We start from the raw sequence: 14,766 nt of genomic DNA, 5'->3' as shown, positions 1-14,766 counted from the left end.
TTCTCAACATATAAATTTAATTCAGTGTTAACAAATTTCTGTTTTCAGAAATACTTTTCTTGCTTTTGGCAGACTGTATTTTATTTTGTTTCTGCTTTGATCTTTGTTACATAGTTTTCTGCCCAAATAACCAAGCCAACATACTGATTTTCATATTACATTCAACCGAGCAAGGTGGTGCAGTGGTTAGCACACTGGACTTGCATTCGGGAGGACGACATTTCCGTCTGGCCATTCTGATTTAGGTTTCCCATGATTTCCCTAAATCACTTCAAGCAAATGCTGTGATGGTTCCTTTGAAAGGGCATGATTGATTTCTTTCCCCATTCCTCCCTAAACTGAGCTTGTGCTCTCTCTCCAGTGACCTTGTCGACGAGACGTTAAACACTAATCTCCTCCTCCATATTACATTCAGAAGAGTGATTTTGTTTTTTTTCCCTTGAAGACTTGCTTTGGTCATATGTATAGTCATCCACACACTGTGTCTGTGTAATAGAAATAATTAGCAAATTTAAAAAAAAAAATCTCTGTTAATATCTACATTGAATAAAGTATAACAGGAACAGTTGTTAGACTTGGCTGCACAAATATGTGTGTGCACCTTTTCTGCAAGCAGGAATATGTTTTATCAACTATAGTGTACAAATGGTCTTCGCTATTATTTTCATTTTCTATTCACTTAATGATCAGCTTCATGCTTTTCAATATTTCGGTATGTTAACTTTCATAATTATGACAAATGTTGGGATTATGTTAGATTTATATTATAAGTCACTAAAACAATGTTTAAGTTAGAAGGAATAACATACTGTGTACATTTTGGTAGACAACATTGAAAATAAATTGAAAATAAAATACAATGCTATTTGCAGGCAGTAACAGACTTTACAATTCAGTACTTTAGATGTGACAACCCAGTCAGGCACTGAGACCCTTGACAACTCAAAATGAATGTCATTTTATAAACAATTGAAGATGGCAAATAGGAAATACCACTTATCTGAGATTTTAACAATTGTTAACTAATGACATGATCTATCCAAATGCCAGAAAAACTGTTTTGATATGTGCAGGGTAGCTTCCTCTGGCACTATCTCCTCATTTGTGAGGAACACAATTCTTTGTAGTAATTTGAGGATTACATCTCCATTCTTCATCCCCCTGTATATTGCTCTCCGAGGGACCTTGAAGACAAAATTAGACCAATTACAGCATGCACAGAGGCCTTTAGGCATCATTCTTCCCAGACTTACTATGTTATTTAAATGGGCAGAAACCCTAACATGTAGGCCATACTAAGAACTCTCTGCCATTCACTTCATAGTATTTTGCAGACTGTATTTGTAGATGTACAGAATTAGATGTTCGAGCAAACATTCAAGGGTGCTTTTTTAAACAATGTCTTCTGTGGTTTGTACCATAAAACTGTAAGTGGCCAGAAATATAGCACAGAGGGACCAAGTTATTGTCTTGCTCAAGACATTCACTGATGATAACTTTGTGGATAATGAGCCAGATGGGTTACTGAAGTCTACATTTGGCATTCTTCTTCAGAAGACTGAAAGATAAAGAAATAACGTCTTTAGAGGATAATGTGAGAATACTTGAGGTGGAGAGTCAGATTCTGGTTCTAGGTGTAATTTGATTTTATTTGGTAAGTTTAGCATTCGTGATGCGCTATCTGGTGTCTAAATTATTACACAGCTATTATGAGAGGTCTTACTCAAAATATGCTGTTATTTAATACTAAAACAGAAGTGAGAATACAAACATTTTTATTGTTCTACTTTTAGTTTACGTATTTTGCATTCTTTCACTTCTCTTACCATGCACTATACTACTAAGCACATTTTGATCCATTGTCAGCATTTCTTCATCATTCTTCAGCTATATTCACTATGTGATCAAGAGTATCCAGACACCTGAATGACAATAACTTAACAAGATCATGGTGCACTCTCCATTGGTAATGTTTGAATTCAGTATGGTGTTGGCCGATCCTTAGCCTTGATGACAGCTTCCAGTCTCGCAGGCATACGTTCAATCAGGAGCTGGAAGGTTTCTTGGGGAATGGCAGCTCATTCTACACAGAGTGCTGCACTGAGGAGAGGTATTGATGTCAGTCAGTGAGGCCTGGCATGAATTTGGTGTTCCAAAACGTCCCAAAGGTGTTCTATAGGATTCAGGCCTGGACCCTGTGCAGGCCAATCCATTACAGGGATGTTATAGTCCTGTAACCACTCTGACACAGGCCAAGCATTATGAGCAGATGCTTGATCACATTGAACGATTCAGTTGCCATCCCCGAATTTGCTCTTCAACAGTGGGAAGCAAGAAGGTGCTTTAAACATCAATGTAGGTCTGTGCTGTGATAGTGCCATGCAAAACAACAAGGGGTGCAAGCCCCCTCCTTGAAAAATATGACCACACCATTACATCACTGCCACCAAATTTTAATGTTGGCACTACACACGCTGGCAGATGATGTTCACCTGGCATTCACCATACCCACACCCTACCATCAGTTCACCACATTGTGTACCGTGATTCATCACTCCACACAACATTTTTTGACTGTTCATTCGTCCAATGTTTATGCTCCTTACACCAAGTGAGGCATTGTTTGTCATTTACCGGTGTGACGTGTGGCTTATGAGCAGCTGTTTGACAACAAAATCCAAGTTTTCTCATCTCCAGCCTAATTGTCATAGTACTTGCAGTGGATCCACATGCAGTTTGGAATTCCTGTGTGATGGTCTGGATAGATGTCTGCCTATTACATATTATGACCCTCTTTAACTGTCAGCAGTCTCTGTCAGTCAACAGAGGAGGTTGGCCTGTACGTTTTTGTGCTGTACATGTCCCTTCACATTTCCACTTCAGATCATATTGGAAACTGTGGACCTAGGGATGTTTAGGAGTGTGGAAATCTCACGTACAAACATATGAGGCAAGTGACACCAAACCACCTGACCACGTCCAAAGTCCATGAGTTCTGCAGAGTGCCCCATTCTGCTCTCTCATGGTGTCTAATGACTACTGAGGTTGCTGATATGGAGTACTTGGCAGTAGGTGGCAGCAAAATGTACCTGGTATGAAAAACTTATGTATTTGGGGGTGTCTGGATACTTTTGATCACATAGTGTACATTCTACTATGCTTCCATCCATCTCTATTTTTGTCTATGCCTGCTTCTCTGATTCTCACCTATTGTAGTCCCCTTTCTCCTAGATAATCCACCTTCTACATCAATACGTAAATATGTATTCTCCAAGCCACCATGTGGTGTATGGTGGAGGCTACCATATATCACTACCAGAGATTTACTTTCCTATTGCACTCACAAATAGAGTGAGGGAAAAACATCTGTGTGTATGCCTCCATAATGACTCTAATTTCTGTTATCATGCCTTTGTGGTCTTTATGCAAAATGTACATTGGTGACCATAGAATTGTTCTGCAGTCATCTGTATATGCCTGTTCTGTAAATTTTCTTGATAGTGTTTCATGAAAAGAGCATTATTTTCCCTTGAGGGATTCCCATTTGAGATCACAAAGCATTTCAGTAACAACTGCACATTGATCGAACCTGCTGGTAACAAATCTAGCACCACGCATCTGAATTGCTTCAATGCCTTTCGTTAATCTGACCAGGTAGGGATCCCAGATATGAGCACTACTCCAGAACAGCTCATACGAGTTTCTGTAGATGGTTGTCTTTGTAGACGAGCTACAATTTACTAAACTCCTCCAACAAATGAAGTTGACCTGCTCACAAAGACTCTACCACTATGGTTTTGGACCGCAAGGATTACCTGGTGGAAGGACTCCACCAGCTGTCAAATTCATTTGCCTACAAAATCTGACACAGTACCCCATTCCAGAAATCCAACAAGGTCTCCAGTCTTTCCTCAAATCATTAGGTCTGTCCCAGAACCTCACCCCTGAGTCTCTCTCTCTCTCTCTCTCTCTCTCTCTCTCTCTCTCTCTCTCTCTCCCCCTCCCCCTATCCACACCTCCAACACTCCTGCCTTCTAACTGCTTCCTGAAGTCCATAACCCGAACAACCTAGGATGCCCACCTGTGACTGGTTATTGTGCCCCAAAGAGATAGTCTCCGCTCTCATGGATCATCACCATCAGTTTATTATCAATAACATACACTCCTATATAAAAGACACCAATAATTTTCTTCATTGGCTCTCTGCAGTTCCTGTTCCTTAACCACATTATGCCATGCTCATCACCGTTGATGCCACTTCCCTCTGCACTAACATCCCCAATACCCATGGCCTAGCTGATATTGAACATTACCTTTTCCAATGCCTGACTGACTTCAGACCTACAGCGTCCTTTCTGGTCACTATGACCTACTATATCCTCATCTGCAGTTACTTCTACTTTGAAGGAATCACCTGCTAACATATCCATGATACAGCAATGGGCACCCACATTGCATCATCCTATGCCAATCTATTCATGGGCCATTTTGAGTATTCCTTCCTAACCGTCCAGAGTTCCAAATGTTTCACCTGGTTCCAATTAACTGATGGCATCTATGTAATCTAGACCGAGGGTATAGACCCTCCTATCCACATTCCTTTAGAACCTCAATACCTCACCATTTGCTTCACTTGGACTTCCTCAACTCAACAAGCCATGTTTCTTGACATTGACCCCTACAGCAAGGATGGCTACTTCAATACCTTCATCCACACCAAACTTACCAACCACTAACAATACCTCCGATACAACTGGTGCTATCCATTCCATACCAATAAGTCCCTTCCATAAAGCCTAGCCACGCATGAGTGTCTCGTCTATAGTGATGAGCAGTCCTTCTCCGAATGTGCCAAGGGTTTCATTGAGGGACTTCGCAGACTGAAACTATCCTCCCAATCTTGAGCAGAAACAAACCTCCCATGCTATTTCTCTCCAGTCACCAACAACCTCTCAGACCCCACTTCTCTCATGACTCAGTACCACCCAGGACTGGAGCAACTGAATCACATTGCCCTGAAATGAAAATTATCCTTACTATCCTCCCCACCCCTCCTACAGTGGATTTCACCACCCACCAAACCTATGCAGTAGACCTATATGCAAGACCTGTCCCATACATCCTCCCACCACCACCACAACCACCACCAGCACCAGCACCACCTGCACCAGTCCTGTCACAGGCATTTCATGTCTTATCAAAGGGAGGACTACGAACTAAACTACAAGAACTGTGCTGCTTTCTGCATTGGTATAACAGCTAACAAGCTCTTGGTATGCATGAATAGCCACTGCCAAACTGTGGCCAAGAGACAGCTGGACCATCCAGCTGCTGAACATGCTGCCCAACATAGTTGGATCCTTCCTACCAACACCAGCTTTTCTGGACTGCACTAGTGGGAACTCTCCTTATAATATTTCTTCTTTCCCATTACCCCCCTCGCTTCAACCTTCACTGCTTCCTCTGCTTCACCTACTTATCCCCTTCCCTGCTCCCAGTCCAGCACTACACATGCTTTCTGTTCCACCAATACATCCACAAGTCTTTTTTCCTTTTCTGCTTATCTTCTTTTCCAGTCTCCTACCCATCCCTCCCCCTCCCCCCCCCCTTCCTTTCCACCAGTACCTGACAGCCACCCAACTCTGCACCTAACAACCTTATCCTATTCCCACCACATTTTTAATGCTCCCACAAGCAGCATACTTTTTTAATCGCTGCCCCACTAATCCTTCCCCCCACCCCACCCCCATGCCAGGTCTCCTTTGTAGCCTGACCAATTGTCCAAGATTGCTGCTCCTGTCAGACACAGTTGCAGTCCGCAGTCCAGCAACAGTGGCTGGGGATGGTGGTCATGTGTGTGTAGGTTGTGCTTGTGTGTGTTTTCTATCCATGAAGAAGGCCTTTTTGCTTGAATCTTAAATGTTTAGCAGTCTTTTAATTGTGCCTATCTGTGACTCAGAACCTCTTCTATATGGTGAGTGGCAATCTATCCTTTTCATAATATTGTCATCAGATCATGTATATATAGGGAGATAAAGAATGGTTGTGTCACACTTCTGTGGGGCCAGACTTGATGATGCTCTATGCTGGATTGTATTACTTAGAAAGTCTTCAACTCACTCATGTATCTTGATATTTATTCTGTATGCTGAGATCTTAGTTAACTGTCTGCTGTGGGACACCATGTCAAATGTTTCCAAGAACTTTAGAAATATGAAATCCCCCCATTGCCCCTCATCCATGGTTCACAGGATATTATGCAACAACAGGGCAAGCTGAGTTTCACATGAGTGTTGTTTTCTAAAACCATGCTGCTTTATGGACATAAGCTTTTCTTTCTCAAAAAAAATTATTATATTCATCCTGAGATTTATGTTCAAGTGGAATATTTGTAACTGGATCCAATATTCAACATTAACAATACTTTTACTTTAAGTGCAATCTAAAACATTTTTTTTGTCTTTTCATGTTTCAGATAGCAAGTGGGAATAAAATTTTTAACCTTACTGGTCATCAGGGACTTGTGTACAATATCAGCTGGTCTCATAACGATAATCTCCTACTTTCTGCTTCTTCAGACAGTACGGCATGTCTGTGGAACATTGAGAGTGGATCATATAGACCTCTGCAGGTTTGAAGAAATCTTATGCACTAAAATCATATTAAAATATTTAACTGTGAATTATATTCAAATGTAAACTGAATGTGAATGTAAGTGAAACCTTTTATTCTGAAATATGTGAACATCTTTAATTATGGTGTGTGTCCTTCAAAAGCGGAGTGAAACACTGAAAACACCAACAGAGCAATTAAGCACATCATCAGCATCAAGGTTATTAGAGGCATTGTAAAAGGAGAAAAGAAAATAGAAAGAAATGATCAGGAAATGATATGGAAGTAGGAGTAAATTGTTTGTCATTTATAAACACAGAGTACAATAGTTGTCTTGAGCACAAATGCTGTAAGGTAGCCTAGATGGTAACACAGTGGTGATTTTACTATTGCTTTCAGTCCTGTGTAGTAAAAATGTCATTCATTTTCTCTTGTTCAGATGTTTATAACCATGACTTCCTTGTTGTTTGCTGAGAATTTGTTCACAGTTCACACAAGCTTTGAGCTAGTTTGCCAGGGGTGTTAACATCTATGTTAAACAGTTACTAGTGTTGCTCGATGGATCAGTGGATAAGTACCAGACTACATATTCAGTGGTCTGTAAGGTCTGGGTATATTCCCCACTCAGTCCTATGATTTATTTGGTCATGTACTGATTTTATATCTCTGACATTACTTTGTAAATGATAAAAATTCAGAGTTACAATATGGTTCAGAATCCATCCGGAGTTCCTCAATAACTATCAGAGTAAATCTGTTCAGAGGCCAGAGGAAGGTAAAGGCATACCACCACCAATAGCCTATGTCTAGCAGTTCACTGTGGTGTTCAAGCCAACATTTGGGCCAAGCACAGCTTTACATTACATCTGATTTAGAAAACTAATACTGTTACATTACATCTCAGAAAATTATGACCTGCTTATTACTCTCATCTCACAAGCTATTTGTCATATACACTCATCATGTCTGTCACCTGAGGAAAGTTAGGTGAGCTGTCAGTTATTTAGTTAGTTAATTACTTGTTAAATGGGTAATAATAACTATAAACATTATGATGTGGAACATGGCAATAAAACAAACATAGATCACACATACATATACACCAAAACATGAGAGAAATAATTATATGATTGCATAGTGGCCATTTACACAGTTTTCCGTAAAAAATACTATTCCTCTTCAACAATTACTGTATGGTGTAGAAGGAGTTGTTAAGGACAAATACCTTTTTAATCTACACTTGAAAACAGGTTTCCTATCCTTCAGACATCTTATTTCCAGCAGTAAATTGCCAGAAAGTTTTATAGTCCCCCCTTTCTGTGGAAAAGTTAGCTTCATTAAAGGGTAATGCAGATCATTTATCCTTCTAATGTTGTACTAGTGACTATATCTGTTACTTCAAATTGAAATAATTATTGATAAGAAAATTTATAAGTGAATAAATATGCTGTGAGGAGTGGTTAATATTCCCAGCTGCTTAAATAAATGGTTTCAAGATGTAGGCTACATGTGTGAACCACACACATTCTGCATAAGTGAGGAGTTAGTTCAAAACATTACCCCAAAAGACAGTAGTGAATAAAAATATGCAATATATGTTAAATGTTTTGCTCCATTTTTACCTCTATGGCCTGTCCAATTCTGAAGTGATCAACATTCTTTGATTGTTCTACTGATTCAACTATCAACTATTTTCCAAAACAATAAATTCATTTTCTAAAACATCCATTTTTTTCATTCACACTTTTTAATCCCTCTGGTAGCCCATTTTTTCAGTTACCTGATCATTAACTGCACTAAATTTGCTATTGTTATCTGTCTTCATTTTCTCCAGTTTTGTTAAAATTTACTGCAAAATATCAGTTTTTACTGTTTCTTTGCTGACTATGATTTCTCTTGGTTCAGACACATCCCGAATGGGCCCTACAGCTTTCACTTCTACTTCCCTCCTACTCTTGTCTCTGTTCACTTTGTAACAAGCATGTGAGTCCATAAACAAATTAACTTCACAAATAGTTTGTACTTATCTTTCCTTTTTGATGTTCCTGGTTGTAGATGTAAAGACCTCTTTCATTTGATCCATTTCATCATTGTTGGTAGTACCTTGTTACTGTTGATACAATTTTGTTGGGCAGTCACTGGTCTTCTTTCTTTGCATGATTAGAAATTCATTTATATATAAACTGCAAATAGCACAAACCACTGTCCCTTCTTCTGCAACAGACACAAATTTATTATCAGTCAACTGATCCCAGAACGTCACCGCTTGTAATCTACTCCTCCCGCACATCATTTGTTGGTTGTCACTCACTCCATAATTTACTCTTTTAATAAGCTTTGAGAGGAGTAAGATTTACCATAAACTTTTTACTTATCTTCTTTTCTTGTAGCTGGCTCCAGTTCTTCATGTCTAGGGGTTGATTCTTGAAGCTGAAATTTTTTTGATATTAAAGGTTCTCATGGTTCCAATTGATGTGATAACTTTTGAAAGAATTGCCTGAAAAGTAATTTCTGTTTCTGTAATTTTTACTTCTTTCAAAATTTTCTATATCACACTGTCTTTACAATTTCAAGTTCAAACTCGAAAATTGCATTGTTATTGCCAAACATAAAAACATGTCTGATCACATCAGAGGCATGCCCACTACTACTCCATTCTGCACTACTAAGAATATTCCAAAGAGTTTACAAATTTTATGACAAATGAATTTCCACCAATTATATCATCATTTTATGAATGAATGCAGAAGTAAACATAATAAATACTATCTGATTGTTAAATTAATAAAAGGAATTTTAAGTGTACCAGGTATTTCATAATTTCAAATGTTTCTAAAAGAAAAGTAATTTTAACTGTACTTACAGAGTTAGTACATATTGACTGTAAGAACAAAAATAAAGTAATTTCTTTTTATACGTTTTAGCCTGAAATATAATACATCATGTACAAAATCATATGTAATTCTTTTAGAAAAACAGTTGAGATAATATTAACCTGTTTGAAAATTCATAAATATTTTTTTTGTATCACCTACTTCTGTTGAGGAGAAGTAATGCTAGAGAAGAGTGTCTCTTTACAAATTAAAATGACTGTTTTTGGGTGCAGCATCTGTTATTAATAAGAATGGTCCCTCACATAAAGGGTGAGGTTTGCTTATAATTTTTTCACATTTGTCTCTCTATTTGTGACTCCTGACAGTAACCAAATTGCCCACTTCGTGCTGTATGGGTGTATCTTTCTCTCATCTGTTTCTCCTTCTCTCAGCCTCTCTCATTTGCAAATGATTCACATTATTGTTCCATGACTCTTGTGTACCAACATCCTCCTGTTGCCATTCAACCCTCTTTAGGAGGGATTGTCCTCCTATTTGTTCTCCTACTATTTCCATTGAGGAAACCTTTGTAACTGAATGTGGCAACTAATTTAATACCTTTTCAAATTCTCTCACCATATCTGACCAGTTTGAATGTCTACCCACGCAATAAGTCCAACAAAGCTTGCCCAACTCACACATTTATTTATTTATTTCTTGTTCCAGTGATCCATGTTGTGACAATATCATAGGATATGGAACATGTTCGAAATCTATGGCAGCACATGTAAACAAAACAAAATGATTTCATATTACAGTAAACAGTAACTTAGGTTCTATTACAAAAAATCAATTTTGAGAGATAAATAAATATTACAAAATAATAAGTGTTACAGAAAATAAATATTGCAAACTATGTGTTTACAATAAAAAATAGACAGGATTATAAATATAGATTTTGGCATATATTTGCAGTTAACAATACAAGAAATTCTAAACACTGTAGTTCAGGAACTCCTCTATCGTATAAAATGATCCTTGTAATAGGAACTGCCGTAAAGTTTTTTTTAAACAAGAGCTCGTATTCTACCAAACACTTAATTCTTGAAGGGAGGGTGTTAAAAATTTTACAGCCAGAGAAATGGACATCTTTCTGTATCATACTTAGATTTGCCTGTTCATAGCGAACACTCCAATTAGCAAATTCCAATCCCAAAGAAAGCAGGTGTTGACAGATGTGAAAATTACTGAACTATCAGTTTAATAAGCCATGGCTGCAAAATACTGACATGAATTATTTACAGACTAATGAAAAAACTGGTAGAAGCCAACCTCGGGGAAGATCAGTTTGGATTCCGTAGAAATGATGGAACATTTTTTATCTACTTATCACAAATTGTATCTTTTAAAAATCTGACCAGAAATGAAGTAACATGCCATTAAGTTACTTTAGAAATTAAACAGGGTTAATATCATATGAAGGTGAAAACTTGGGGAATTTGGGATTTAATTTTTTGGTTAGTGTTGTGGTGAAGTCATCACAGTTATTAGTTACTGTCCTGTTCTTTAATAAAAAGTTTTCTGTCTCTTTTCTTAGTTCTTTCTTTATCTCCTCCAAGCTCAAAGAGTTATTACGTATCAATGTCTTTGTGTTTGAACTTAAAATATCACTGTGTAAACTGTTGGTGTTCCCAACAATGCAGATGTAGTCTTTGTAGAGGTGGATTTATTAAAATCATTACTTCTGGAGACAAGAACATTCATATTGATTATTGCCATATTGCCTAGTTAAAAGTGGCTTCTTGTATCAGCACTTTAACTCTCTTGCCTAGATCTCCCTACCCAATTTTTTGTTTGATGCACCAGTAGTACTTAATTGTCTTCCAGTTCATTTCATACCAGGGTCTCCATGTGCAAGAGTTCATTTATCTTTTAAGTTACTTCATTGTTATCTCCAGCTTGGAGTAGTCTGTGAGCCCCCAACGTGTTAAATATTCTTCTTATCTGAAGAATAACTTAATTTTTACTAAAAATTAGGACTTGGAAACTCCAATCATTTAAGACATTTAGACCACATTTAAATACAACACTTATTAAGTGATAAGTATCTGGTTACAGGAGACCTTCTGGTAAAACCTTTCCATTTTTTAAATACATACATATCTACATTATTGATATAAAATTCTGGTCATTGGTATTCTTTGACTGCATGGCTGGCACAGAAGACTATTTGCCACCTTTAACTACTTTGTCTGTCAAGACTCCAAGTATGTTTTCAACTGTATTGGATTGACACAGAGACCAGGCAGAATACTTCATGCATTTCCCTGCTCGCCATACATCCTCACTCAACTAACTAGGACAGTTCCCTTTCCTGAAGCCATCCATCTGATTGGCTACATCTTATTCTACATTATTTTACATTTTAACATATTTAAATAATCAAAGCTTTAAATAATCAAAGCTTGTTCTAAATAAATTAACAATAATATCCATTACATAATAAACATTAAATTCTTTTATATAAAACCAATACAATTTCCTTCTTAACTTTGAATGTCACAGCCAATAGCCTTGCACCAATGTGCATTGTGATAAATAAATAAAGAATAAAAGTAACTATTATGCACGAAACTTTACAACAAATATTCTATTACCTAATGATTCAATAAGGTGTCATGCTGTCATCGTTCAATGTGTTTTGTGTGGAGGAAATGGTGATCTGATGCTTACCTGAAAATACTGATAATTTAAATTTTCTATATCTTTTAAACAAATGAAGTTACAGAGTTGATATTTAAAACATTTGTCATTTTAATGTTGCGCTTCTTTATGAAATGTCAATCATTAAGACCGACCAAAGCATTCAGACTTTAGCATTCGAGTCTTTGTTACAAAACTTGCGAATTTCACTTTAACAGTAAATCCTAAATTATTGTAGATATCATCAATATTCAAGTTTTATTGAGATCACCATGAAAATTTATGGAGGATGGCAGATTAAATTTACTGTGGCTTGATTCCCTGCATTACTACAGAATTAAATAGTTTTAATAAATGTTTCCCTGTATGGCCGATCTTAGGTCTGCAGTATTTAACACTGCTATGTCTTCTCGGTCACAAACAGCTTCTACTGGATTTCCGTATGATGTAGGTTCTCATCTGTCTCTTAGTGCTCAATAGACAACAGACGCCTGTGAATTTCCGTTTCTCATGGTGAATCTGTGCCCTTTGTAGCACACAGTCCTCAACAACAGGGTTTGTTTCACAAGTACTGTAGGTTGAGTCTTTGGCCATATATTTAAATGAGAGTGCAATGCTTGTTAACTCATAACATATCATCTGAATCAACACATTTTTCATTTTGTTGAGAGCATTATTCAATTTCTTTATGGAGAGTGTGTTAGAAATTAAATCACTTTCCTTCTTTGGTTTGCTGGATATTTTGGTGTAGCAAATTTCCCAATAATCTTTGCATTAAGTGTAGGTTGGTGGGTTAGTATCACTATCCTTTTTGTGCTGAAGGATGGACTATACTTCACGTGTGATGCAGAATCCTGACCACTTTGTTGCCATCTGTTGCCATTTGTTAACGTATGCAGCAGATGTTGACAATATTGTTTTACACACATGCTCCATCAGATCAAAACTGTGGTTTGTGGGATTTTAGTTCATAGCCATGTGCTATTGTTAAGCTTTGTTGAAATGCTTTCTGTCCTTGCTCCACTTTGTCTACCAGTAAGAAAAGACTCACACTGCTTTTCACTTTACAAAGGTAGCTTATTTTCAATTTTGTGGTGCCAGGATAGACCAACAGTCAGATGCTATTCCAGGCCAGTGAGTAGAGAACAGGATACAAGGGACCAGTTTCTCAGCAGTTGTGGAATCATAATTGAGGCCAGATCAATTAGCAATAACCCATACAGTAGCTGCAAGCATTGTGTCGCTTGTGTCCATTGGCCCTTGGGTGGTGATGCCCACCTGAGCATGAACCATGGACCTTGCCATTGGTGGGGAGGCTTGTGTGCTTCAGCGATACAGATGACCGTACCGTAGGTGCAACCACAACGGAGGGGTATCTGTTGAGAGGACAGACAAACGTGTGGCTCCTGAAGAGGGGCAGCAGCATTTCAGTAGTTGCAGGGGCAACAGTCTGGATGATTGACTGATCTGGCCTTGTAACATTAACCAAAACGGCCTTGCTGTGCTGGTACTGTGAACGGCTGAAAGCAAGGGGAAACTACAGCCGTAATTTTTCCCAAGGACATGCAGCTTTACTGTATGATTAAATGATGATGGCGTCCACTTGGGTAAAATATTCCGGAGGTACAATAGTCCCCCATTCGGATCTCTGGGCGGGGACTACTCAGGAGGACGTCGTTATCAGGAGAAAGAAAACTGGCGTTCTACGGGACGGAGCATGGAATGTCAGATCCCTTAATCGGGTAGGTAGGTTAGAAAATTTAAAAAGGGAAATGGATAGGTTAAAGTTAGATATAGTGGGAATTAGTGAAGTTCGGTGGCAGGAGGAACAAGACTTTTGGTCAGGTGATTACAGGATTATAAATACAAAATCAAATAGGGGTAATGCAGGAGTAGGATTAATAATGAATAAAAAAATAGGAGTGCGGGTTAGCTACTACAAACAGCATAGTGAACCCATTATTGTGGCCAAGATAGAGACAAAGCCCATGCCTACTACAGTAGTACAAGTTTATATGCCAACTAGCTCTGCAGATGATGAAGAAATAGATGAAATGTATGACGAGATAAAAGAAATTATTCAGCTAGTGAAGGGAGACGAAAATTTAATAGTCATGGGTGACTGGAATTCGTCACTAGGAAAAGGGAGAGAAGGAAACATAGTAGGTGAATATGGATTGGGGGGAAGGAATGAAAGAGGAAGCCGCCTTGTTGAATTTTGCACAGAGCATATCTTAATCATAGCTAACACTTGGTTCAAGAATCATAAAAGAAGGTTGTATACTTGGAAGAATCCTGGAGATACTAAAAGGTATCAGATAGATTATATAATGGTAAGACAGAGATTTAGGAACCAGGTTTTAAATTGTAAGACATTTCCTGGGGCAGATGTGGATTCTGACCACAATCTATTGGTTATGAACTGCAGATTGAAACTGAAGAAACTGCAAAAAGGTGGGAATTGAAGGAGATGGGACCTGGATAAACTGAAAGAACCAGAGGTTGTAGAGAGTTTCAGGGAGAGCATAAGGGAACAATTGACAGGAATGGGGGAAAGAAATACAGTAGAAGAAGAATGGGTAGCTCTGAGGGATGAAGTAGTGAAGGCAGCAGAGGATCAAGTAGGTAAAAAGACGAG

General features: G+C 38.1%; 1 protein-coding gene across 1 annotated transcript in view; it reads left to right on the top strand.

Moving 5' to 3' along the window:
* LOC126475358 (jouberin-like) overlaps positions 1 to 14,766 on the top strand; it is a 270,176-nt gene that overhangs the window by 152,719 nt on the left and 102,691 nt on the right. Inside the window, exon 7 of the mRNA XM_050103172.1 lies at positions 6,476 to 6,631. Coding sequence (XP_049959129.1) covers positions 6,476 to 6,631 — 156 coding nt within the window. The remainder of the gene's footprint in view (positions 1 to 6,475; positions 6,632 to 14,766) is intronic.

This window comes from Schistocerca serialis, chromosome 4 (genome assembly GCF_023864345.2).
Source record: "Schistocerca serialis cubense isolate TAMUIC-IGC-003099 chromosome 4, iqSchSeri2.2, whole genome shotgun sequence".
In the NCBI taxonomy this organism is placed as follows: Eukaryota; Metazoa; Arthropoda; class Insecta; order Orthoptera; family Acrididae; genus Schistocerca; species Schistocerca serialis.
The sequence above is the reverse complement of the archived record's forward strand: the minus strand, read 5'-3'. Positions and strand labels throughout refer to the sequence as shown.